General features: G+C 47.2%; 11 protein-coding genes across 11 annotated transcripts; 6 read left to right on the top strand and 5 right to left on the bottom strand.

The window, feature by feature from the left end:
• Positions 1-513: 513 nt before the first annotated feature.
• Positions 514-2,137, top strand: P175DRAFT_0497417 (trans-2-enoyl-CoA reductase (NADPH) TSC13). Its single transcript, XM_040896277.1, has 3 exons — positions 514-665; positions 736-951; positions 1,029-2,137. The coding sequence occupies exons 1-3, from the start codon at positions 626-628 to the stop codon at positions 1,706-1,708; spliced, it is 936 nt and encodes a 311-aa protein (XP_040755696.1). The 5' UTR covers positions 514-625; the 3' UTR covers positions 1,709-2,137.
• Positions 1,948-3,378, bottom strand: P175DRAFT_0449643 (putative alpha-1,6-mannosyltransferase subunit). Its single transcript, XM_040894445.1, has 3 exons — positions 3,002-3,378; positions 2,490-2,923; positions 1,948-2,416 (listed from the first exon to the last, which is right to left on the bottom strand). The coding sequence occupies exons 1-3, from the start codon at positions 3,291-3,293 to the stop codon at positions 2,186-2,188; spliced, it is 957 nt and encodes a 318-aa protein (XP_040755695.1). The 5' UTR covers positions 3,294-3,378; the 3' UTR covers positions 1,948-2,185.
• A 221-nt stretch (positions 3,379-3,599) lies between these two features.
• Positions 3,600-4,475, bottom strand: P175DRAFT_0449642 (mitochondrial 54S ribosomal protein bL28m). Its single transcript, XM_040894444.1, has one exon. It carries the CDS (start codon positions 4,382-4,384, stop codon positions 3,746-3,748), a length of 639 nt encoding a protein of 212 aa, XP_040755694.1. The 5' UTR covers positions 4,385-4,475; the 3' UTR covers positions 3,600-3,745.
• A 131-nt stretch (positions 4,476-4,606) lies between these two features.
• On the top strand, positions 4,607-6,613 carry rvb1 (RuvB family ATP-dependent DNA helicase pontin). Its single transcript, XM_040896276.1, has 4 exons — positions 4,607-4,856; positions 4,949-5,168; positions 5,227-5,774; positions 5,839-6,613. Exons 1-4 carry the CDS (start codon positions 4,713-4,715, stop codon positions 6,298-6,300), a joined length of 1,374 nt encoding a protein of 457 aa, XP_040755693.1. The 5' UTR covers positions 4,607-4,712; the 3' UTR covers positions 6,301-6,613.
• Positions 6,614-6,665: 52 nt separating this feature from the next.
• Positions 6,666-8,844, bottom strand: P175DRAFT_0470172 (uncharacterized protein; the record flags this gene model as incomplete). Its single annotated transcript, XM_040895032.1, has 3 exons — positions 8,131-8,844; positions 7,307-8,079; positions 6,666-7,268 (listed from the first exon to the last, which is right to left on the bottom strand). Exons 1-3 carry the CDS (start codon positions 8,342-8,344, stop codon positions 6,666-6,668), a joined length of 1,590 nt encoding a protein of 529 aa, XP_040755692.1. The 5' UTR covers positions 8,345-8,844.
• A 564-nt stretch (positions 8,845-9,408) lies between these two features.
• P175DRAFT_0428874 (v-SNARE protein VTI1) lies at positions 9,409-10,253 on the top strand (the record flags this gene model as incomplete). The annotated part of the gene is made up of 3 exons (XM_040893325.1): positions 9,409-9,588; positions 9,666-10,072; positions 10,166-10,253. The coding sequence occupies 3 exons, from the start codon at positions 9,409-9,411 to the stop codon at positions 10,251-10,253; spliced, it is 675 nt and encodes a 224-aa protein (XP_040755691.1).
• A 147-nt stretch (positions 10,254-10,400) lies between these two features.
• P175DRAFT_0513307 (uncharacterized protein) lies at positions 10,401-13,185 on the bottom strand. The gene is made up of 3 exons (XM_040898740.1): positions 12,337-13,185; positions 11,800-11,803; positions 10,401-11,518 (listed from the first exon to the last, which is right to left on the bottom strand). The coding sequence occupies exons 1-3, from the start codon at positions 13,028-13,030 to the stop codon at positions 10,570-10,572; spliced, it is 1,647 nt and encodes a 548-aa protein (XP_040755690.1). The 5' UTR covers positions 13,031-13,185; the 3' UTR covers positions 10,401-10,569.
• Positions 13,186-13,657: 472 nt separating this feature from the next.
• Positions 13,658-16,399, top strand: P175DRAFT_0470160 (ARMH3 family protein). The gene is made up of 8 exons (XM_040895031.1): positions 13,658-13,864; positions 13,934-14,056; positions 14,119-14,199; positions 14,252-14,405; positions 14,456-14,568; positions 14,624-14,958; positions 15,019-15,429; positions 15,504-16,399. The coding sequence occupies exons 1-8, from the start codon at positions 13,772-13,774 to the stop codon at positions 16,180-16,182; spliced, it is 1,989 nt and encodes a 662-aa protein (XP_040755689.1). The 5' UTR covers positions 13,658-13,771; the 3' UTR covers positions 16,183-16,399.
• On the bottom strand, positions 16,220-18,487 carry P175DRAFT_0553573 (MRG family protein). The gene is made up of 4 exons (XM_040900499.1): positions 17,851-18,487; positions 17,427-17,658; positions 16,953-17,337; positions 16,220-16,895 (listed from the first exon to the last, which is right to left on the bottom strand). The coding sequence occupies exons 1-4, from the start codon at positions 18,012-18,014 to the stop codon at positions 16,684-16,686; spliced, it is 993 nt and encodes a 330-aa protein (XP_040755688.1). The 5' UTR covers positions 18,015-18,487; the 3' UTR covers positions 16,220-16,683.
• A 450-nt stretch (positions 18,488-18,937) lies between these two features.
• Positions 18,938-20,794, top strand: P175DRAFT_0505971 (uncharacterized protein; the record flags this gene model as incomplete). Its single annotated transcript, XM_040898154.1, has 2 exons — positions 18,938-19,505; positions 20,325-20,794. The coding sequence occupies 2 exons, from the start codon at positions 18,938-18,940 to the stop codon at positions 20,792-20,794; spliced, it is 1,038 nt and encodes a 345-aa protein (XP_040755687.1).
• Positions 20,795-21,802: 1,008 nt separating this feature from the next.
• Positions 21,803-22,200, top strand: P175DRAFT_0489419 (Dabb family protein; the record flags this gene model as incomplete). The annotated part of the gene is made up of 2 exons (XM_040895736.1): positions 21,803-21,904; positions 21,988-22,200. The coding sequence occupies 2 exons, from the start codon at positions 21,803-21,805 to the stop codon at positions 22,198-22,200; spliced, it is 315 nt and encodes a 104-aa protein (XP_040755686.1).
• Between the last annotated feature and the right edge of the window lie 419 nt (positions 22,201-22,619).

Genomic DNA, 22,619 nt, shown 5'->3' with positions numbered 1-22,619 from the left:
TATAATGGATGGACCCGCGATAGAAATCTATGTGAGTAGCTGATTGTTTACTTGTTTCGGGTGGCTATTGTCACTTGTTCCATATTTCCTTCTATCCTTCGCTTGCATTTCTCCGCCGTCAAGATTTCGCCGCGAGGCTGGCTGGGGCTGACGACTAGTGTACTCCGTCCCCAGCCGGATAGGCCATTGGAGAGCTGAGCATTATAAGCAGGATGGGCCGCCGTTGTATGCCATTTGTAGCAATCTGACTTGTGGAGCCGATTGAGGATGATAACACGAGAAACTTACATATTGTTGTCATGGAAAATTTGAGCTGAGGTGGGGTCTAGAATAGAATATGCATCATTCATCACTTCGCCGTGTGTGCATTTGAAATGCTCATTCATCACGTTCAAGATCAATCCTTTGTTGGGTTCGTGACGGAGGCTCATGGATGTAGCACCACGTGATATCCCGAGGTTGAGTTGACGGCATTTGGCGTTGCTCAACAATTCTTTTGGCCCCAATGCTCTCGCGCAAGCTTCCTGGGAGTTCGACTTAGGCCGACCTTTTGAATTGGATGCTTGACCGCAGTTGATTGGATTCACTCCTTTGTACGTCCTGACCGGATCACATCTCTACTGCAATGGCTCCAGCAACGATCACTGTGGTTGTTGAACCACGGGGTAAGCTTCCCAGGCTTTCTCAAACATACTCAAAGCCACTGGCGAGGACGAGGCTGACATGTTTTTGTAGGGAAACCCATTAAGAAACTCCCTAGGGAGATTCAAATTGCTCCCAATGCATCAACACAGGAGCTTTACAGCTCTGTTGCGGAAGCTTCGGCTTTTTCCATCCACCGTCTGAGAATCACGAAAGGAAGCGACCGGAGCCTAGTTCCGAACTCCAAGGAGACCACCATTGATGGGACTGGTCTCAAGGAGAAGAGTGTAGTTCACGTCAAGGACCTGGGTATGTCTGGGAGCGTGAAAACTGTGATCTATATACATATCCCTAGTTCACGACTGATGTCTTGTCTCCAACTCCAGGCCCCCAGATCAGTTGGCGCACCGTGTTTATCGTTGAATACCTTGGCCCTCTCCTGATTCCTGCTCTCTTCCTCTTCCCTCTTCGACCTCTCCTGTACTATAACTTTGACGCCATCCCCGAACCGAGCGATCTCCAGCTCATCGTCTGCGCCCTGCTGACAATCCACTTCTTGAAGCGCGAATATGAAACGGTCTTCGTCCACCGTTTCAGTAATGCCACAATGCCGGCGCGCAATATCGTCAAAAACAGCGGTCACTACTGGGTGCTTGCTGGCTTTAATATCGCTTACTGGGTTTTCCGGCCTGATGCGGCTGCAGCCACTGGGCAGCCACACCCCGCCCTGCTCTACACCGGGCTCGCTCTCTTTATTTTTGGAGAGCTGGCTAACTTCAACACTCACTTGGTCCTGCGCGGTCTTCGTCGCCCCGGAACCACCGAGCGCGGAATTCCCTCCGGGTTTGGATTCAGCGCTGTCACTTGCCCCAACTACTTTTTCGAGATTGTCTCTTGGGTTGGTGTCTACCTTGTGAGCGGCTTAAGCTGGAGCGTTCTATTCTTCATCGTTGTTGGCGCCGCTCAAATGGCTAGCTGGGCAAAGAAGAAAGAGCGTCGCTACCGCAAGGAGTTCGGTGACAAGTACAAGCGAAAGAGGTTTGTCATGCTTCCTGGTTTGGTTTAGAGGTCCGGTTGCATTGGATGGAACCCTTGGGCCAAAGGCTAGCCAGAGATAATCACCAACGGGTGATCAATGTGTAGACTTGTACCGCCACGTCTCTTGGGAGTTCAAACACGCTCCCTTTATCCGTAGTTGGAAGAAGGCGCTAAACTACTGTACCAGCCCTGATTGTTTGAATGAGTGTATTGCTGGGATCTAATGTGGAAGTGAATGTTACAGAAATAGTTAATCATTCTGCATTAATAACTACCTAGGAATTGGTCCGGTCCGTCCCTAGGAGAGCACTCTATGGGGGAAAAAAAAAAAAAAAAAAGGAAACTTCCCTGAACTCCTTACGCCGATCGGGCTAAAAAAAGGGGTGGGGGAAAGAGAGAGAGAAAGAGAAAAATACATGAACATTACCTTCTATATCGTCGCTTCCACAAACCCAGACTGATTATGGTGTAAAGCCAAATAAAGATTCATATTGGGTAGTATAAATCATTCCTTCTTCAACCTCTTCGCCCATACATTGTAATAGGCATCCAATTCTCGTTCACAGCTGCGCTTAGGATCCGTATTACATCCAAAGAACCGGATAACCAGGTCACCATCCTTGTAGGTTCCATCTACTGCGGCGCCGGAGGAATCTTTGCTAAATGCATTGATGATTCGTTGGGGAACAAGTGCTAATCGAGCCAACACCGTTGGATGCCACTGAGCGATGTGATCCTACGCAAGTAAAGAAATGTTAGTCTATGCAAGCCAAAAGCAGCAAGATGGGCAAGGGCATTAATGAACGTACCAGAGAATGAGTTTCCGCTTTCGCAAAGTTATAGCTCCGATACAACGGGTCGAACCAGGTATCAAGGAGGAAACGGGCAAAGTCGCCTTGCCGAAGCACGAAGCTCCCAGGGTTCAAGTCTTCCGAGTCAGTGGTGATTATTAGATCGATATCGTCGGGACGGAGGTGGGCGAAGGTCTTGATGATGCTGTCTGGGGGTACGACGGGGACGTCCTTGCGCATTAGGGATTCAAGTCGTCGTTTGTCTAAGAGATGCTCTTCTAGTGATAGGGTCGGGTTCATGAACAGAGCGTTTGCATCCAGGTGAAAGAAGTACTTTGACGAGGGATGGGAGGCCATCGCATGTCGGACCGCGGGGACGATAGCCCAGCTCCGCGGGCCATTACCCAGGTAGGAGTCGTAGTCTGATAGATTTGCGAAGAAATTTGTGTAACCTGGACGGTAGAGAAACCCCATCATTAGATGTCTGAGCCCTATGGTGTCTTTAGAAAAGGGGTGTTTTGCTCACGTACCATGTCGTCTAGCATAGTCCTCCCTGTTCTGAATAATCTTTTGTAGATAATCGTTGGCGTAGAGTGTACGATCGAGAACGGTTACAATAACGACCCCCGATGTTCCTATCAGGGCTGCAGGTGTCCCTGTGCTGGAATAGAATAGTTGTGACAAGAAGAAGAATACAGCCAGGAGAGCAGCACTGAGAATCGCAACCGCCTTGATTTGTTTGCGACGCTGAAACGAGAATCCCGACGAGCGGGCGTAAGGAGGAGCGATGGGGCTCTTCCGGGGAGGAAGTGCGAACTGCATATTGGTCAGGACATTAATGAATCATTTCATTTAGCACTTGATCTTTAGACCTAGGAGTAGTTCAGAAGAAATACTGAGAGTTGGAGAGAAGCAAGCAAGATACTTGATTCTGCCGCATGCGGAAGATGAAGCGGATCAGGATCATTGTTGGACCGAGGTTGATGTTTCATATGGAAATTAATTCAACGAGACGGGAAACATGAATTTATCTCTATCTGGAAATTTTAGTAGTATTCACAGACTAAGATATGGTCTGGTAGAGTATAAATACACCGAAGAGGGAAAGAAAGAAAGAAGTATTCGTGCAAAAAAAAAAAAAAAAAAAAAACCTTCGATAATTCTCTCCAGCCCTCCTTGAATAGAGCGGATGCCAGTACTCAAACAATCCTCATAATAATAATACAGACGCCTATCCGTTGGTTAACAGTGGGAGCAAATATAAAAATACCCCACTAGTATAGTTTCTCATTGTAGGTCGGCTTGGTGATCTCCTTGATGTTGGTATCTTCCTCCACTTTCGCCTGCAGCTCAGCCTCCTTCTGTTTCATCCATTCCTCAAAAGAAGGGGGCTCCGGCAATCCCAGGCGCTGTCGTTCATGTCGGAATTGCTCCTGGATTTTCGGTGTTTGCATCACTCGCCATCGAAGTTCCCATCCAAACATGCCCAGTTCCTTGACTCGCCCAGGTCGGTCATCCAGCAAGTAGTTGTCGAGACCTCCAGACTTCCAGATCGTTCGTAGAGCCTTTCGGGTGACCTTGATATAAAGGTGTTCACCAAGCGCCTCACTCCAGAGCTTCTTTCTTCGGACATTAGGCTTCCAGAACCGTCGCGTTTTCCCTTCGTTGCGGCCCTTGGAGATTTTGTTTCCAAATTGGATCATTGTGCCTCCGTAAAGGCCGGAGTTGGATTGCTTGTAGATATAATTCGGGCCATAGGGATATGGGGGAATATAATCCGGTAGTTGTTTGGTTTTCTGGGTAATTCGTGTTGTAGAAAAGGATCTCGTTGAAGCTGTCAAGGACAGACTGCGGAACGTCGCTGTGAGAGAGAAAGGGAGAGACATGGTAGAAAGCGTGGGCAAGCTTGCCATTCACAGAAATTGAGACGATGAGAAACTCCTTTTCATGACAGAAAAAGCGGGTTGTGGAAGCAATTGAAGGGCGTTGAGTGTCGCCTTGAGGGTGTGATAATTGAAGCTTGAGCGGATGGAAGTTTGGTGGAAGAATTTGGGTGTTGGGCTGACCGCCTTGGCATAATCACGAACGGATTTCAGCAACAGCAAGAGCTGCATTTCCCCAAATCTCCATCAACCATCCAGTGGCTCGTTCTCTCCGCATTATCGATTTTGGACTCGGTGCAGCTTGATTTTATTTCCCTTCATTGTGCCTTCCGACTGAGGCCGCAATCCCTTCTTCACCATGGTCCAGATCAGCGAAGTCAAGGGCAATTCGCGCGAGAATAGGACAGCTGCCCACACACATATTAAGGGCCTTGGGCTACGTCCAGATGGTACTGCGGAACCATCCAGTGATGGATTTGTTGGACAGGCTACCGCCCGTGAGGTGCGCAACTCTCGAACCCGTCTAGGGCATTACTATTCTATTTTCACACCCCAAATGTATACGCATGCTAACTGGTTTTGCTTCCCAACCAGGCATGCGGTGTCGTGGTGGATCTGATCAAGGCGAAGAAAATGGCGGGACGAGCTGTTCTTCTTGCTGGTGGCCCGGGAACAGGAAAGACTGCTCTTGCACTCGCCGTATCGCAGGAACTTGGAACTAAGGTCCCATTCTGCCCAATTGTTGGCAGTGAGATTTACTCGGCAGAAGTTAAGAAAACGGAAGCCCTTATGGAAAACTTCCGGAGAGCAATTGGTAATGAATATCCAAAAGGTGGGAATGGGGTAACATGGCTGGCTAACCTCTCTCATAGGTCTTCGCGTGCGAGAAACAAAAGAGGTATACGAAGGCGAAGTCACAGAGCTGACGCCCGAGGAGACTGAGAACCCACTAGGCGGCTATGGCCGTACGATCAGCCATTTGATTATTGGATTGAAGTCAGCTAGGGGTACCAAGAAGCTTCGCCTAGATCCCAGTATTTACGAAGCTATCCAAAAGGAGCGAGTCACCGTGGGAGATGTTATTTACATTGAAGCCAACACTGGAGCCTGTAAGCGAGTAGGCCGATCTGACGCCTATGCGACCGAATTCGATCTCGAAGCCGAAGAATACGTTCCAGTCCCGAAGGGTGAGGTCCATAAGAAGAAGGAAATTGTGCAGGATGTGACACTACACGACCTGGATATTGCCAACGCCCGGCCACAAGGTGGACAGGATGTAATGAGCATGATGGGACAACTCATGAAGCCAAAGAAAACCGAAATCACGGATAAGTTGCGCCAGGAGATCAACAAAGTAGTCAACCGTTACATTGACCAAGGTGTCGCTGAGCTTGTTCCCGGTGTTCTTTTCATCGATGAGGTTAGTTGTTGTATTTTTATCGTTCAATTTTCTTGCCATTTTTTTCTGACGCATATTATTTCAGGTTCACATGCTGGATATCGAATGCTTCACATATCTGAACCGCGCCCTGGAGTCTACAATATCTCCGATTGTCATTCTCGCTTCTAATCGAGGCCATACTGTCATCCGTGGCACTGACGATATCACTGCCGCCCACGGTATTCCTTCGGACCTCCTCGCGCGTCTCCTCATCATCCCCACCCATCCCTACTCCCCCGACGAGATCAAGACTATCATCCGTCTGCGCGCTAAGACAGAAGGCCTCAGTATTACCGACCCCGCTCTGGACAAGGTCGCAGAACACGGCAGCAAGGTCAGTCTACGGTATGCACTGCAGTTGCTGACACCTGCTAGCATCCTTGCGCGGGTGAACGGGAGACCCGGAGGAATCGAAGAAGCCGATGTGGCCGAGTGCGAGGACCTCTTTCTTGATGCAAAGAGAAGCGCGCAGATCGTCAGCAAGGACAGCGAAAAGTTTCTATAGGTGGATGTTTGTAATATGACTTTCTTTGCAAATGGGAGTATGGCGACCGGTTTGGGGCTAGTAGACTTCGTGTAGAAGTCAAGAGAGGATTTCCCATATATTTGGGCCAAGATAAAGATTCGAAAAAAGATTACTATGTATACCATCATGTCTTATGTGACGGTTGAGTTTTTTGTGTACTGGAAAGTATAACCCGTTTTACGTTAATGTCAACTAAGTTCTTAAGCTCAATTCCTATTCCTTTGGGGTGATCTTTGCTATGGGCAGTAGAATTTATTATTTTTTTTTTAAAAAAAAACAATTAGACCAAAAAAAAAATATACCGAGATGCAGTATTCTAATTCAACCTGGAAGTATAGCAGAAATCATGATATGGCTGATGACTTGAGCGCTCGGAAAACGGTACGACGAGCCCTAATCTTTAAGCCCGGCGTATACAGGCGGGTCAACAAAAGCAGAGTGATCTCCAACACAATAACTAAGACACGGAAAGCCTGGAGAACCGTTCGAGTAAGGTTCTCTTGAAGTCCTACCTGTCTCGCAAAGAACTCTGTCGAATCTAGCGGCTGGGGATGGAAGTCCACGGCAAACGGCACTTCGGCTCCTAGGTCCTCAATGGCTATTCTGAACCCGGAGGTAATAGCGTCCTCGAGAATTCCACGGCCCGTCCACCAGAAGCTATAGCTCAGTCCCCTTTTGTTTTGGATCGAGGGCAGCAGGGCCTGTGCGTAAAGGGATTCTGCCGTGGGCTCGGGTTCTGTGAATTCCCATACCCCTTGTACAAGGCTAGGATGAGGTGGTGCGAGTGGGTTGAAGGTGATGAGCACCTGGCCGAAAAGAGAGGTAGGTATGTTCTGAAGGGTATTCAGATTGTACCTCGCGCAGGACTTGGGAGAGAAAAAGTCACGACGTGGTTGTTCTTGCGATGCTATAATATAGTTACAGTCAAGTATGCCACCGGGTTCCATCTATTAGAGATGTTTTAGCGGTGACTTTGGTCCGGGACGTTGAGCCAGCTAGTTCTGAAGGAGAGACAGTGATCGCCTACCGAATGGTCCGAATGTAAAATAACGATATTCCTCGTAACCCCTAGGCACTGTATTATCTCCTTCTCCCCCGTGGTTGCCGTCGAGCCCAGAATTCGGATGATTTCGTTCCCATCTACCGTGAGAATAACATGATCAAACAGCGACTCTTGGCCGTCGCACGTAACGAGGCCGTAGTTTGATTTAGAATGCCGTGTTATCTCATTCACTCTGGTCTGTAGATATATTTTTTCATGGGGCAAATCTTTCACCATCGTCTTGATAAAATGTCCTACTCCCAGGTCAATTCGCCACCATTTTGGCTTCATCCCGTCTGTACAAAGAAGGTCATGGTCACTCAAACAGCGGGCCAGAGCTTTCACAGGAAATCGAGCAAGAAACCTTCCTGCATTTGTCCTCCATAGCATGGAGAGCAATGGAGCTAGATACTTGTCACGAAAACTGTTTGAATAACCTTCGTCTGAAAGATAGGTTTCCGTCAAGTCTTCAACTTTGGGGGGTTCAGACCCCCGAGACTCGTCAGTAAGCACAGTCACAGCCAGATGTCTAAAGCAGATCGCGTCTAACAAGAGCCGGCACGCTTGCTTGTTCCAGAGCATTTGTGGGCAGAGAAGGACGCTCTTCAAGATACTGCTATACCATTTGAAGGACTGAGTACCGTCCGAAGCTCCAAAGGAGAATGGTACAGCAGTTGTGGCGATTCCCAGGTAGTTCAATAAAGAAACAAGATTGGCTAGATTTAAGAGTTAGCGCTGAAAGCGGCATCTCCAAGTGAGGCACTGACGGCAAGCTTTAGGATTGAACGACGGCAACTCCAAATCTACCTCGACTTGATTACCATTGCTTTCAAACGGTAACGTCTTCATATGTCCGCCAAGGACTGAAGACGCTTCAAACAAATGGACATCATGCGAAGAATTTCGCAAGGCCCAGAAGGAAGCGATTCCAGTTAAGCCACCTCCTACAATAGCGACTCGTTTAGGTTCGGATGGAGACATAGGAGCGACAACTTGTCGAAGCAATCTTTCCCTTTAGAAGCACGCAATTTCAACAGCGGATATCGCAAAGGTCAAGGCATGAGTTATATCAAGCTATAGGAGCAGGGCCAAATTCAATCCACATGAGATAAAGCCAACCCGCGTTTCCCATCCGAGGATCATTGGTACGAAAAAAGCCTCAGCATAGGGAGTGAGGTTGAGACAGGGACAGAAACCCCAAGTCATCGACGTCTTTGTTGGGCCTGAGCTCCGCAGATGCTGACTACCGACTCATGTAAGGTAGAGCAAGCGTGATCGTATCAGATGACAGGTAAGCCCAGGAAGAAGATGTAGTAGACGGATATCGGATTGGCTGAAGTTGTTCAAGGTTGGTTGAAAATAGCCAGGGCTGCCAGGATAATGAATATAAAAAGGATCTTCCAGATGAAATAAATAAACTGTGAGACATCAGTATTTACGTGCAGGAACAATGTGTCAGGTCAAGGTGCTCGATCATCGTAAGCGGACCAGTTATAGTTGTAATCGTATAGTAGTACTAGTAATCCACAAGGACCTTGATACGCAGGTGGTCTAGATGAAGATATCGATTACCATCATTATCGTCCATCTATGTTCAATTCTATGGTATATGGGATATTCATAACAGAGTCTTAAGAAATACTGGATGTTGAAATTGAGAAATATGATGATGATGATGATAATTGAGTCCTGTCAACCGCCTCAAGTTGAAGACGAAAACGTCTCGGGCGCGGATCACGTGGCGATTCCCCAGATCCGTAGGCGGCCGTCTAGCATCATCGCCATCCTCACCGTCTGTCCATTATTCTTTGTCGTCTCGCTGTTCCTCTCTCAGACATTGGGTCCTTCGATAGAGTACCCTATTTCGAGCCGCTCACACCTGAATATACTGTCCCCAGCATTCCACCTCCGCCCAGTCGCCATCTACCCCCGGTCCCAGCCTCACGCTTTCTTATCAACGATCAGGGACGCCGCCGATTGAACAGACTCACAACACCACCCATTTTCATCTCTACCAGGCCCTTTAATTCCCAATAGGCTCCGCCATGTCGAATCCCCTGGATACAGATGCCGGATCTGAGATGTTCAGCAGCTACGAGACGGAGCTGAAGCTTGTTCAAGCCGATCTAAACCAAAAGTTAGACCAGATCGCAGAGTCGAGCGGAGAGCAACGGAAAACAGCCATAAGACAAGCAGACCGGGCTCTAGACGAGGCAACAGAGCTGGTTTGTTCCCTGTCCACTATTACCACGCTAAGTTGTAGTCGAATGCAGTTTACTTAAACTAACTTAACACCCCGCAGCTTGACCAAATGCGCATGGAGAAACAGAATATTCCGTCCGCGGCACGGTCCAAAGTAAACGTTCGTTTCCGCAACTATTCGAGCGATATCGATGAAGCGAAGCGTAAGCTCAAGGCTCTCTCCGACGACCGCAAGGCGCTTTTTGGAGATCGTTACACCGACGACCCACAAGATGAGCATCTCGAGCAGAGACAGCAGCTTCTTTCTGGGACGGATCGCCTGGAGCGCAGCTCTGCCCGGTTGCAAGAAAGCCAGAGGATCGCATTAGAAACCGAAGATATTGGTCGTAGCACACTCGCTGATTTGCAGGTGCAGCGGGAGACCATTCAACATACCCACGGGATGCTGCAGCAGAGTGAAGGATATGTTGATACAAGTATCAAGACCTTGCGAGGAATGGCCCGTAGGTACTGTCGCCCTTGTGTTCTAACCCAATTTGACCCCATTGTCTATGTGACACCAAATATTGATCTCGCATATCTAACATCTATTTTGTACAGGATGGCTACGAATCGGATAATCACGATTGCTATTATCACCGTTCTAATTCTTTTGATTTTTGCAGTCATCTACAGCAAGTTCAGTTGATTTCAGGGTTTTAGCAGGCGTCGGCTTTAGTTTCCCATGTTTCCTTTTAGCTCTTCCTACTCACGACATACTACACAGCGTTGTATGATAATATACCTCCAACCTCTATATATCACTATACATTGTACTTTTTATGCGACTAAGTTAAAGATATGAATTCGCAATATGTCCTCAGATCGCTAACTTTATAGAAGTAATATGAAAATGGGGTATCATGAATGATAAAAGTCATGCAGGCATAAGAATAATGAAACTCAAATCCTTCATAAAACAAGAAAAAGATCAAGAGAACGAGAAATGGTCATTCAGATGGACATTAATTCATCATGCGCATGGCCCCAAATCCAATATTTAGCAAGACCCCCGCGAACACCGCCAATCCTTTGCGCCAGTTCCATACTCCTTCCTCTCGCCTCAACCACATCGCACAACCCACAGGCCAGAAGAACCCCATGACTGCCCCCCAGAGCATATCATCGATAGCCTCTCTCGACCCTGTGCCAAGCCCACCATCGTCCTCAGGGAACGAAACGCCTTCTGGACCCGCGACTGCCCCCGCCACCATTGTGGATGACCCTTCATCCATCCATCTATCCTCGAGCTCGTGCAACTCTGCCCCGCTGGGCATCGTGTCAGGGGTGCGTGATGCAGCTTGAATAGCCATGAACTGCGACCGCAGCGCCGCAACCTCTGCCGTCGTGAAACCGGCCGAGAGCAAGCGGTCGAATCCTCGTGGGGCGGGCGTTGTCGATAACGCCTGTTGGTTTTGCTTTTGGCGCTGTAGCGAGTCATCGTCTGACTGTGATGATTGTCCTTGTTTTTGAAGTGTGGAAGCTACGGAAGCTTCCGCTGCAAGGTCTGCAGCGCTCAGAACGATATCGCCAATGGAGCAATGGACATAGAGACGGGGTGGCTCCCGGACGGGCGCCTTCCCCTTGTCTTTCCCTAGTTGTTTCGGATTTGCTGGGTCTCCATCATTGTGATGTGATTGTGACGGGGACTTGGAGAATCGGTTTGGAGGGGGGGGTAGTTTTAAGGAAACGGCGAGAGGGGTGGTGTCTTCGAGACCACGACCGGCGTAGATCAAACGTAGACGGTGGGAGGATAAACTCGGTGGGAGACGGGTGCGGATTGCTTGTTTGAGTCCTGCTGCTGTGGTGGTTTCTGGGGACTCAATGTCGAGGCGAAGATCTGGTATTGAAGCTGAGAATCGAACTGTGACGTATAGAGGGTCAGTCTCGAGGGCGGGACCCGGAAATAAGATACTAGATGGGCTGGCCATCGCTCATTGAAGTATCCAGTCTCCAATGCTCTTGAACTTAGTCCCAGAATGAGAGAACAGTATTTATCGATGAGCCGGATACCATTTGTTATTGTTCGCGATGTTAAGGGCTTAACAAGTAGAGAGATGTTGGACTGGAGTGTGTGTTATATGGAGCCGCCGTGAGTGTTGCCTTGACAATCAAGGACCACGTGATATTATTAAATGAAAATGAAAAGAGTACTGCATAATCAAGACAAAAAGAGGAGTATATTTTGCTGATACCATTCTATATTACAGTTAGAGAACCTGTGTATATATATAGTGGCCCATCTCATCTGCCTTTGCTCATTCTACTGTGAAGCTACTTGCCGGAAAGTGAATGGCTTTGGATGACGCTAGACTCAAGGCTGACCACCATATTCATACCAAAATACAACTGCTGTATAGGAGTAGAGCAATATTTACTTCACGACTCGTGCTTGTACTTATGAAATACCCTCATAGTTTGTTTATGTGAGTGTTGATATTGGTAGTGAAGGAAACACGCAAGATTTAAGATAGAACATATTATTATGTACAGCAGATGGGAAAAAGCATTTCCCGGGAATCATTAGGCCTGCCAATAAAGTAATCGAAAGAACGCCGTCCAATGCACCGAAGATGACTCCATAGCCAGGTCATGAGGGTAAAGAAAAATAACAAGTGGGCAAAAGTGATATGCTAAACCATGAAGGATTCACCACATCCACATTGTTCCTCTGTTGTGTACATTAGTAATCAGATTCTAAATCAGAGATCGTTGGGGCGCAAAACACTTACTTATATTAGGATTGCGGAAAACGAATCTCGCGCTCAGCTTATCCTCTTGCCAATCCATCTCACTTCCAATTATGCTGAAAAGAGCCTTGCTATCAATCAACACCTTAACGCCATCCTGCTCCACAACCTCGTCGAAGGAACCCGGCTTTTCCACGTACTCCAGATGGTACGCGAGACCGGAGCAGCCGCGATTCTTGACTCCAACCCGAATCAATTTCGGGTCTGGCTGTGACAGTAGCCTTCGCAGTTGTTCAATTGCAATAGGGGTCAGCTTCATGGCAGCTTTCCGGGGGCGTAGCTTTCTCCGGGACTTCTCCGCGGACTTGGGGGTAGCAGCGACAGAATCTACTGGTTTGGCTTTCTGGGACTCGCTACCATCGACACTTGTCTTGGAGTTGGTACTTCGCATCTCAGGGAGCTGCTGAGAAGGGATCTCTCGAATGGGAAGGAAATCGGCAGGGATGGTGTCCTTAGCCCCAGGGTTGGGTGTGATCGGGAAGGAAGAGGGCAAGGTATGCGGTCGGTAGGCTGTAGCAGTTTGCATATCACGCTTCGAGGAGCGATAAGCATTTCCAAATGAAGAAAAGAGACGATATTTCGGTGCGACGGGGACGTTGGCGGACTGTTTCATCCATCGAAGCACCGTGGCGGATGATGTCACTGGAGAACGCATCGTAGCTCTGCAGAGCGACATGGTGGTGGAAGAATATGTTGTGAGAATGAAAGAATCAGTCTATTGCGAATGCGGAGGGCGAGCGCTATGAATTTTATATGCGCTCTGTGATGGTATCGTTGGTGGAAGAAGTTCTTGAAGAAAGCTGGCTCGGTAGTTTGGGTTGAGAAACTTAGGTTGAGTCGGTGACAGATCGGTTAAAACAGGCCCAGCGCCAGGGCAGAGTACCCGGGTGGACCAATCACCATCAAGGTGTTTCTACGCACTTACTCATGGCGCCACTGCTCCGTATAATCGCCCGATCATTGAGGCTCTAGCTAAGAAGTAATCATGGAGGTGGAATTGCTAAGCTAGTACCTGAGTACTCAGTACGGAGTAACCCTTTCATTTCTCTTTTTTGGCAAGATTTCTCTGATTTTGTTTTCCACCTGAGGCAACATGGCATCAAACAGAAGGTAGTCAGATGATCTGTACCCATTGATGACTAAACCAAGATACAATGTCTCGCCAAGGATGTGGCTGCTATTCAAGCCACGTGTGTGGCTAGTGGACAATTGCCCGAAGCAGCAATCAGCACGCCGGTCACATGTGGCCCGTAACTATTATTACGATGAATGATTAGAAGGACTTTTATGACTGAAGACACCAACTCCATAGAATTGGGATGGGAAGACAATCACGCCCATCCATTCTCTTACCTCCAATTCTCTCCTTCCTTATTGTCTCTCTCCCTTCTAACTATTGCCATGCTAAAGGTGGACCATGTCTACCATGATGGAGTCCCCCCTAACGCAGCAAAGTAGACCTGAAACTTTCAAGCCTAAAATCGTCCAACTATACGAAAACTTGTTTCAAGTACCGCCACCCCATCTGCACAGATCATACTTTTATTGGATTTGAGTTCTGATTTTTTTTTTTTTGTAGAATTCAGACTTTGCAGAGCCTTCAGAAGGGTTCTGGAGGGAATTCTTTTTGTTGCCGCCTGATCGGGCTCGGCTTCGTTCTGTTCTAGATAGTCTCGGTCCAGACGAGACGCTCAATTTGCAGGTCGGCTACAGTTTGCTCTTTGACTACCTTTTACATGGCGTTCAATCTTAACTCGTTTCTAGTTTCAAACGCAGCAACTCTTTGCTCGAGGAATCCGTGAGGCTGCCTCCAGTTCCAGTCCTATAGATTCTTATGCGTTGGAGGTGAGTTCTTTGACAGAAATGGTTTGAACGCAGTCTCTAAGCCAGGACGTAGACCTTGACGGTCTTTCTAGTCTGTGTTTTGAAAAAAAAGTACACCAATCCGAGTTCCGATGTTATTACGGTCCTAGCCGGCCTTGACAATGTCGATCAAGTAATTTCCAATTTCGTCGCTGTTTTGGATAGTATAATCCGTAGTGGCAGCAGTTGTGAGTTTCAAAGGACTACATTATCTTGCATCATATTGATAAATTTGCAGTTGATATTCGATTCAAAGCAATTCAGACCGCGATTGCGATGACTAGTGGTGCATACAAAACGAGCTTGGTCTCCTACTTTACTCATCGTGATTTATTCCCCTCAATTATGAAGGTCTGTATCCTAAAATAGCCTCCATATACGTGGGCAAAAGCTAACGATCCGAAAGCTTGTGCATGAATCAGAGTCGTCAATGCAAGTGTTCGAGCCCTTTGTTCTCCTAGGGTTGCTGGCGAACTACAATAAATTCGAATTCCAAAATCCATATCAATTACGTCTTGATGATTTTGTTAATGAGACGAGTATTCAAAAAATCGTCAAAGGTGTCGGTTTTTCATGTGCCGCTTTGAGGAACGGCTATGTAGTTGTGCAAGACGACTCCCCCGAGGGCTGGTCCCTGATCGGAACCCTGATTTATTTCGGATTGGGAGTGCTGGCCCCAAGTAAAAGGGAACGAGCAAGCCCTCCCAATGCCGAGGAGGCAAAGGAAATGTTTGCAGCTCTGTAAGCTCCATTCTAGTGACCCCGAGATCTCTAGAGATCACTTTTCACTAATTGAAACAGCCCAGCTCAACAAGCAGCCATTCTTTTGGCCACTTACGACTTCACTAATGCAAATAAGCTTTTTGGATACCATCTGATTAATGCCGCACCCGAGAAGGATAATGAAGAGTCTCCATTCTCGAGCTTCCTTTCCTTGACCTCCTATCTTCTGCAGCACGCATATCGATCCCCAAGAGTTGCCCACTACGCCGAACTCAACCTTCTCACTCTTCGCATCCTTTCAGAGGACTCGACCTCCTGCAAGCAACTCTGCAGTGAAGACAGTAAGAGAAAGGTTCGGCTGTGTAGACAACGACAGCCATACCTGCCCCTTGTGACTGGCGACAGAGTCCTCGCAACAGTCATCTTGGACCTGCTCATCGATGCAATATCACACAATCTTCGACGCCGTCTTGACGTCCAGCTTTACAGGTAGAGTTCTCATCCTCCCTCAACCCATCATCATGTCCTACGAACGAATTACTCATCTGACCCACCTTTGCAAGCCACACGATCGCAATCCTGCTCCGCATCCTTACATACCTATCCATGAACAGAATTCGATTAACGTACCACTGGTCTGAGCTTTGGCGCACTCTCCTTTCCCTAATGAGATTTCTGACCACCTACGTATCCGATCTCTCCAACAACCAATACATCACCACCCTAACAACATCCCTTGTGGACCTTGTCGCATTCTGCGTTTCTGCAGGTGATACCTTCCTGCCCGATCCAACCTCCTATGATGACCTATTCTACAAGTTGGTCGAAACAGGCCCCATAATCACCAAGTTCCGCGATGTCTACTCCCTCAAGCCCTCTGCTTCTGCTGCCTCCTCGGTTTCGAAAATCACAGACGCCAACAAAGACATCCATGTTGCCGCCGTTGAAACTCTCATCTCCGTCTCCACACATTTCTATACACTGTTATTCAACCCAGGTAGGAACGCTGACGCTAAAGTTGATAGTGATGGGTCCAGTCCAGCTCCTATCCCAGCAGCCCAGAAGAAGAACCTCAGTCCACGCGAGGTACACCATATCATCAAACAGGGATATGACACTTTGCGCATTCAACCTCCTGAAGGCTTAAGCGCGTGGACCAGATACCGTGAGACGGATTGGAAAACGGAGTTGAAGAGAGGTGCAAGGTGTGCGGTAGACGATGCCAAACAGCTGCTTATATAGCCATTATCTATCTATATGTTCTTCTCCCTGATTTCTAGTCTTTTTTCAGCTCTTTGCTTCTCTTCCGCCACCACACGAATTCTTTTCGTAGACGGAATTATTGGCCAAACTCTATATAATTCTCTGATGTAAATGTCGTGATTATTTTGATTGGATGGAACTCGATGATAGAATGTTTAAATATTCTCATTTTTTTTTTTGTATCCTTTTTCTTTTTTTTTTTCCCTTCCAGCTTCATTGCCAATAATGTAGAAAGAGAGACAGAGAGAGCAAGAAATACAAAGGTAAGACACCGCATTCCCAGAACCTCGCTCGTTCTAATAGTTATAATGTTACAGGATAAGTCATCGATACCCATAAAGTGCGTGAAACAGTCTCATCCTTGTTGCGTTGTCTGCACTTTTCCGGAGACTAATCAAGATAATAATGAATCAGGTAAAGAAGAAAGAAGCTGATTAAGAAACAGTACAAAAAGGGAGGCACAAGCTACTCCGTAGCAACTTATACCAAACGCGAGGTCGCAGTCCCAGGAGTCGGATTAGGGACTCCCCGAGACTTCTCAACGTATTCGTTAGTTGCAGTCATATATTTAGTGGCAAAGTACTTGTTAGAGTTCTTGCTCAGCCAGAGTGTGAACTTGGAGAGCTCTTCCCGAAGTCTGTTGGTGGATTGGAGATCCATATTTGTCTGCGCGATGAGTTCGGGCATGGTAGCTAAATATCTGTTAGTTACCTCTAATAACTAGCCAGACCTAGCATAGGGAGACGAACCAAAGAGTCTGGTCAGATGCTCAGCACCGTAGATGTCAAGGGGTCCCTTGTCGGCGAAATCACCGGACGCAGCTTCCCATCTCTTACGAAGAACGCGATACTGTTCACGTTCAAACCGGTACAGGAGAATCTTGTCAAGTGATTTATCAAAATACTCGCGCACGCCCATGATTACTTCTTCAAGGACATCTAGATCGGCCGAGCCTGTGCGCTTCGGCTTCTCTTCCTGCAAATAGTCATCTAAAATTCTGTTAACCGAGCACTTGGCCGGCAACGCCACAACCTGTTGGTTTTTAGTGACATTTTCCCAGTCGTCCACCAGAAGCGACTTGAGATTGTCTGGCATCACAATTCTGACTGAAGGTCGCACATAGAAATTGTCCTCCTGGGTATGGATGTTAGAATCATTACTCAAAGAAATTTCATTCCTGAAAAGCCAGTTGCGACCGTTTATTCACAGCTAACTGGGCTTACCTTCTCAATATCGTTATCTCTAGCTCTCTTAGTTCCACGGCCAGGAACAGAGGTCTGCCGCTCCTCACTATCCCGGGCGGAACTGCGGTCGGAACCTCCCCTCTTTTTCACAGAGGCTTTGCTATTCTTTTGGCGAAAAACAGCCTCAGCTTCCCGACGAAGGGTAGTTGCCAACTCTCTATTCTCCTCCGTAAATTTACGAAGTCGATCTTGAGGAACCCAATCATCCCATCTAGTAAGAATACATGTCAGTCAGTCAAATTCCTGGACCGTGAGTTCTCTTCCACTAGGAGATACGAGCGACCCCCAATTCTCCCCGTCACCGTGACAGAAATTTTCCAAAACAGAGGTCCACAATATTACACGTAACATCTAAGTAGACGCTTTGATATTGGTAAAATATACAGAGACGGGAGATACGTACGTGTTCTTCCAGCCTTTGTAATGGACTAGATACTCATACGGGCTTTTCCTGTCCTCAGCATTTGTGTGTCTGAGGTCGAGGATCTTGGCCTCATAGAGGATCTCATGATGAAAGCAAAGGACCCTTTCATCTTTCTGATAGGTTGTCTGTCCTGCTGGTGCCATTTTGATAAAAAATGGAGACGAGGAAAGAGGGGTTAAGAAGATAGCCCTTGCGCCAAAGGAGTCGGAGAACGAAGAAGATGTATAATAATCTCTACCCCGGAAATGCAAATAAGGCGGTAGGGTTGTAGTAGAGATGAACACAAGTGGCGTATCTCAAATGAAAGCAGGCGAATCCCCCAGGGACCCTGCCACAACGACAAGGAGATATGCCGATAAAGAGCCAGGCAGCAAGACGCAAAAGCCAGCTGAACAGAATAATGGAGATAAAAACCAACTATTTGACTTTAAGAGGGCCACAATCTAGTTTAGACAAAGACTTGGTTTCCTCACAGCAGGTGTTGAGCCTTAGGATCTTCAGGTCTGATAGCTGCAGGAAAGATTCGATGTAGGCCAGGAATTGACCGTAAATGGAGTCTCGATCCTCTGAAGACTTGTTGTCAATGATATCAAGTCGATAGGCAAGGAAAAAGGATCTAAGAAGGTTCAGGTTATGTTGTTTCAGGCGGGTGTTGATGAGGGCAAGGTGGTGAGAGGAAGAAAGAGAGACAGGAAGCGGAAGAACTACTTTACGCGTGCTGCGCGAAAAGGGAAAGCCACGAAACTCCGCCGGGTCAGTTTACACCAACCATCATCTATCTACTCTCCCTCATTCACCTCTTGCTTTTTTACTTATGATTGTGTTTCTTCATTATTGTCTGCAGTGGATTATCTATAATCAGTGTTAATTAGGTCTTACGTCTTATATGGTTAGACCTGTTCTGTGTCGTCCCAGTTGCCCAAAAAAAAAACCTCATGATTGCATTTACTGGAATAACACAATATCTCAGGAATCAAGGGGCCGGGAAGGATATCCCTCGACAACATTAGACACGCGTGTCTGATAAAACTTTGACTCTCTATCAATTGACCTCAAATATTACATGATGGCGCCCTCAGAGACCTCCATTCTAAGCAATTTTCTGCTGGCTCCAGCTTCTCTGCCAACAGTGATGTCCCTGCAACAGTTTACAGAGCTGTTTCCAAAGCGCCTGCGGTCTCACCCCCATATTAGGGTTCTTTACCGAGAGCTGCAGCAGCTCCGAGAGCAAGATATGGATATTGTCAATGAGAACATTGACAAAGAAGTCCAGGAGGGAGACAGCCAGAAAGCGGAACTCCGCAAATTTATGAATAAAACAGGCATTGAAGATGTCAATGCACATGACCAACGAGAAATGGATATGGATGTTCAATATTTCGGCCCTACATATGTCGCCTCCGATGAGTATCACTCGGTTTCAAGTCTCCTATCTGCAATGGAAACCGCATGTGCTAGTATAGAGCAAGAAATAGCGGGAATTGACAAAGATGGGGCATCTCTCTTATCGGAGCTCAACTCTACTGTCGGCGAAATGAGCGATTTACGCTATGGGAAAATGAGCGGGCCTGCCGGAACCACGGACGACGTTGTCAATGAGGCTATTAGGGGCTTAAAAACTCTCGAAAATTCTTGTTTTCCTAAAGGGCCTGCATAAGGGAGCTTTCATCTCGGCGTATCAAAAACACTATCCTCAAAGGCATCCCGCTATTTGGCTCTCATCTTCAATCCGCTGGCCGTACAGCCACCTTCACTGTTCTACCAACTTATAGGAAGCCAGGCCTTGGGGTTAATTTCCAGAGGCCGTTTGAAAACCGAAAGGCGCGTTATAGCTTTTCAGCAAAGTTCTTTGGCCGCCCACGAATCGGGCCTTTCTAAGGCGTTGATATACCACTATCGACTCGGCATCTTTCAAAGGAACCCGCCACACTCACTTGATATGAGAGGCGGAAACCATAAAAACGTCAATTCATTGGTAGAGGCTTAGGTTTTTCTATATCAATCGTCAAAAACATGCTAATTAGCCGATGGATTATATGGCCGAGACGAACCTTGCTACCGGGTAGCAGGGATAAGCCGTTTGCTTTAAACAACCTCGAACTCATCGATAGGACAGCTTTACTTGGGAGCTCGTGTATTATCAAGAGAACCAACCCAACTAGGGGCATACAATAGAAATGTTATAACTTTTGAATTTAATCACGATCAAGCGGACACCATAGGCAATTGCTGTGATGGTCTTTATTTTTGTGGGACTAGAGAAACGCGCTAGTTTTCCCAATCTCCAAATTCTCCGCAAATACGCGACTAGTTTTGCCATCATCACCAAATGCGACAGAAAACTTGACAACACTAGACTCGATTCATTGAGTTCATGCGAAGAGAATGATTAAAATCGATTTCTATCATTATTGAATAGCGATTCTCATCCGTTTCCAACAACATGCCTTCAGTCCCTCTTCATCCCCGCGCGTCCGCGTCCCCTGTCGGCGCTTCTCCTCTCCACAACCCTCTCCCTCAACTCCTGCGGACTCCATCAGGCCTCGCGCTCCTCGAACTCCAGGGAACAATTAATGTTCCGTCACAAGAAATTCCAGCGATTGAAGATGAATTTGCAGTGGCCTCTGAGAATACTCACGGTCCGAATGCCACCACATCCGAGACTCCAGTCGGCAAACTCATTTTCCCCGACTACTCCCCGCAAACCCCAGACGACACAAAATGGATGAAGAGAGCATATCTATACGTTGGAAGATACCAGCGAATGACTGGAGAAGTCAAAAAGCTTCCAAAGCCTCTTGCTATCATTCAGAAGCGACAGAAACAACCGGGATCGAAAGCAGGCGACGAGCTAGAAATCGTCGAGATCGTCAAATATAAGATTTATTTCAAGAATCGGCCTGAACCAGTGAATGACGTTTAATCTCTCTTCAGCCCAAGAAACAATTTACAACACAGGTATCAACCCAATACACCAAGGTTTATTCATGGTGCCCCCCCCCCTCCCCCCCAGCTCGACGGCGCTGCATGACGGGATATGAATCTCTTTATGAAAATATCTTCGGATCCGACACGCACTGAAACCCAAACTCGACGACACTTGAGAATGAAGCTACGCACGTCTTTCACATGAAAAGACGTCATATCTAGAAAGGCAACGATTCCGCCTCCTGCCATCGAAGCCAATCCTGGTTCCCAATATCATATGTTGCATGATATGCAATCTTTTGTTTGGGTCAAGGCCGACTTGGTTTATGTCATAAAATCCAATGGTACAGAGCAAACCGCCCAGTCTAAAAGACATCGACTTGTCCGTTTTATTTGAATCCCAGCACCGAAGATAGTTGAGATTCCGCTGAAATGAAAGCAACGGTCGGATTAATTCCGCACTATTTCGCATCTATAATTGAAACACCATCTATCTTCTTCATGTAGTAACTACCTCCTAGCTTGGGAGGAAACTAACTAGTTAGTTAGTTAGTTAGTTACACAAATATTTCCCGCTTAGTCAGTTATCCGATTGTACCCGGCTTCCGACGGAATTGTCGGAAATCTTCCATACCACCAAAGGTCCAGCGTGAGGCCATACGGACCGGAACCATAGGCCCAGAATGGATACGAGTTATTATTACCTTAGTTAGGTACCTAGACGACAAAGTTCCAACCCAAGAAATTTCTAGAACGAAACAGATTTCTAATGCGCCTCGCAAGAACCCTCTTCTTCCTACCCCGCACACGAGACCTGATCTCGCCATCGCATAGTTATAATCCACATCTCGCGACTTCCAGCGCTCATTGCAGGCCCTGCGACTGGCTTCCGCCTCTGAAAACACCACTGCCACACCTACCGCTGTTACGCCGCCGTTGCATATCCGTATCCTACTTTTCAACCAGGACATCATCATCATCATCATCATCATCATCATCCACCATGGCGCCCATTGAACGTATCACCCTCTTCAAGATCTCCGATGAGGCGGGCCGGATCCGTCTCCTGGAGCAATACAAGGTTCTTGCGAAGACAGCTGTCAAGGTATATATATATATATATATATATATATGTTTATCTGTTTATCTGTTTTGTACTTACTAACTGGATTGATTCTCTCACTTCAGGATGGAAAACCATACATCCTCGCTGCAGCGGTGGGGACTTCCTACCCCGACCCCCGGAACAAGGGCTTCAATGTCTCGGTGAAGACAACGTTCGCTTCCTTGGAGGATATGAAGTACTATGATGAGGAGTGTGAGGCGCATAAGGCGTTGAAGGCTGTGGCGGCGCCGGTGAAGGAGGATGTTCTGACAACTTATTATGAGAATATTCTATGATGTATTATACACTTTCTCCTTAAGCTTTCTTTCTTTCTTTCTTTCTTTTCTTTTTCTGATAAGATCTGTTTCGTTGACATGCACTGCATACAGCTAGCTATTCCATGCCGCATGCGAAAATATAGATAACACATTGGTGCGCTCAGAGATCATATCAAGAAGGAGCAAAGATACCAAGCGGATGACGAGATATCAATGTGGCTCAGTACTGAACAACAGGACCACAGAGGAAACACGCCCAATATAGGACACTTCATGACACGCTTGCATAACTAGACTCGAGGTCATTACATCGCACACGGTCCAAGAGGATAAGAAAAGATGAACATGATACAATAATAACTGTGGTCTCATCCAGGAGTACCATAGGCCAACAACACCATCAGGGAGTGGGTGAAATGTACACAGGAGGGAAACAG

Source organism: Aspergillus ochraceoroseus (assembly GCF_002846915.1).
Source record: "Aspergillus ochraceoroseus IBT 24754 chromosome Unknown P175scaffold_1, whole genome shotgun sequence".
Taxonomy (NCBI): domain Eukaryota; kingdom Fungi; phylum Ascomycota; class Eurotiomycetes; order Eurotiales; family Aspergillaceae; genus Aspergillus; species Aspergillus ochraceoroseus.
This window is presented reverse-complemented; position numbering and strand designations above follow the sequence as displayed.

What these genes read in the sequence shown, in the direction of transcription:
- rvb1 (XM_040896276.1), top strand. Translation starts at nt 4,713, where the DNA reads ATGGTCCAGATCAGCGAAGTCAAGGGCAATTCGCGCGAGAATAGGACA. An exon ending in GACAGGCTACCGCCCGTGAG is followed by an intron (nt 4,857 to 4,948) that starts GTGCGCAACTCT and finishes CTTCCCAACCAG; the next exon opens with GCATGCGGTGTCGTGGTGGA. An exon ending in GTGTTCTTTTCATCGATGAG is followed by an intron (nt 5,775 to 5,838) that starts GTTAGTTGTTGT and finishes ATATTATTTCAG; the next exon opens with GTTCACATGCTGGATATCGA.
- P175DRAFT_0553573 (XM_040900499.1), bottom strand. Translation starts at nt 18,014, where the DNA reads ATGGCACCAGCAGGACAGACAACCTATCAGAAAGATGAAAGGGTCCTT. An exon ending in TACAAAGGCTGGAAGAACAC is followed by an intron (nt 17,659 to 17,850) that starts GTACGTATCTCC and finishes TATTCTTACTAG; the next exon opens with ATGGGATGATTGGGTTCCTC. An exon ending in GAGATAACGATATTGAGAAG is followed by an intron (nt 17,338 to 17,426) that starts GTAAGCCCAGTT and finishes ATCCATACCCAG; the next exon opens with GAGGACAATTTCTATGTGCG.
- P175DRAFT_0513307 (XM_040898740.1), bottom strand. Translation starts at nt 13,030, where the DNA reads ATGTCGCTCTGCAGAGCTACGATGCGTTCTCCAGTGACATCATCCGCC.
- P175DRAFT_0470160 (XM_040895031.1), top strand. Translation starts at nt 13,772, where the DNA reads ATGTCTACCATGATGGAGTCCCCCCTAACGCAGCAAAGTAGACCTGAA. An exon ending in TATACGAAAACTTGTTTCAA is followed by an intron (nt 13,865 to 13,933) that starts GTACCGCCACCC and finishes TTTTTTTTGTAG; the next exon opens with AATTCAGACTTTGCAGAGCC. An exon ending in AATCCGTAGTGGCAGCAGTT is followed by an intron (nt 14,406 to 14,455) that starts GTGAGTTTCAAA and finishes ATAAATTTGCAG; the next exon opens with TTGATATTCGATTCAAAGCA.
- P175DRAFT_0497417 (XM_040896277.1), top strand. Translation starts at nt 626, where the DNA reads ATGGCTCCAGCAACGATCACTGTGGTTGTTGAACCACGGG. An exon ending in TGTGGTTGTTGAACCACGGG is followed by an intron (nt 666 to 735) that starts GTAAGCTTCCCA and finishes ATGTTTTTGTAG; the next exon opens with GGAAACCCATTAAGAAACTC. An exon ending in AGTTCACGTCAAGGACCTGG is followed by an intron (nt 952 to 1,028) that starts GTATGTCTGGGA and finishes CTCCAACTCCAG; the next exon opens with GCCCCCAGATCAGTTGGCGC.
- P175DRAFT_0449643 (XM_040894445.1), bottom strand. Translation starts at nt 3,293, where the DNA reads ATGCAGTTCGCACTTCCTCCCCGGAAGAGCCCCATCGCTCCTCCTTAC. An exon ending in GGACTATGCTAGACGACATG is followed by an intron (nt 2,924 to 3,001) that starts GTACGTGAGCAA and finishes TCTACCGTCCAG; the next exon opens with GTTACACAAATTTCTTCGCA. An exon ending in AAGCGGAAACTCATTCTCTG is followed by an intron (nt 2,417 to 2,489) that starts GTACGTTCATTA and finishes TTACTTGCGTAG; the next exon opens with GATCACATCGCTCAGTGGCA.
- P175DRAFT_0449642 (XM_040894444.1), bottom strand. Translation starts at nt 4,384, where the DNA reads ATGGCAAGCTTGCCCACGCTTTCTACCATGTCTCTCCCTTTCTCTCTC.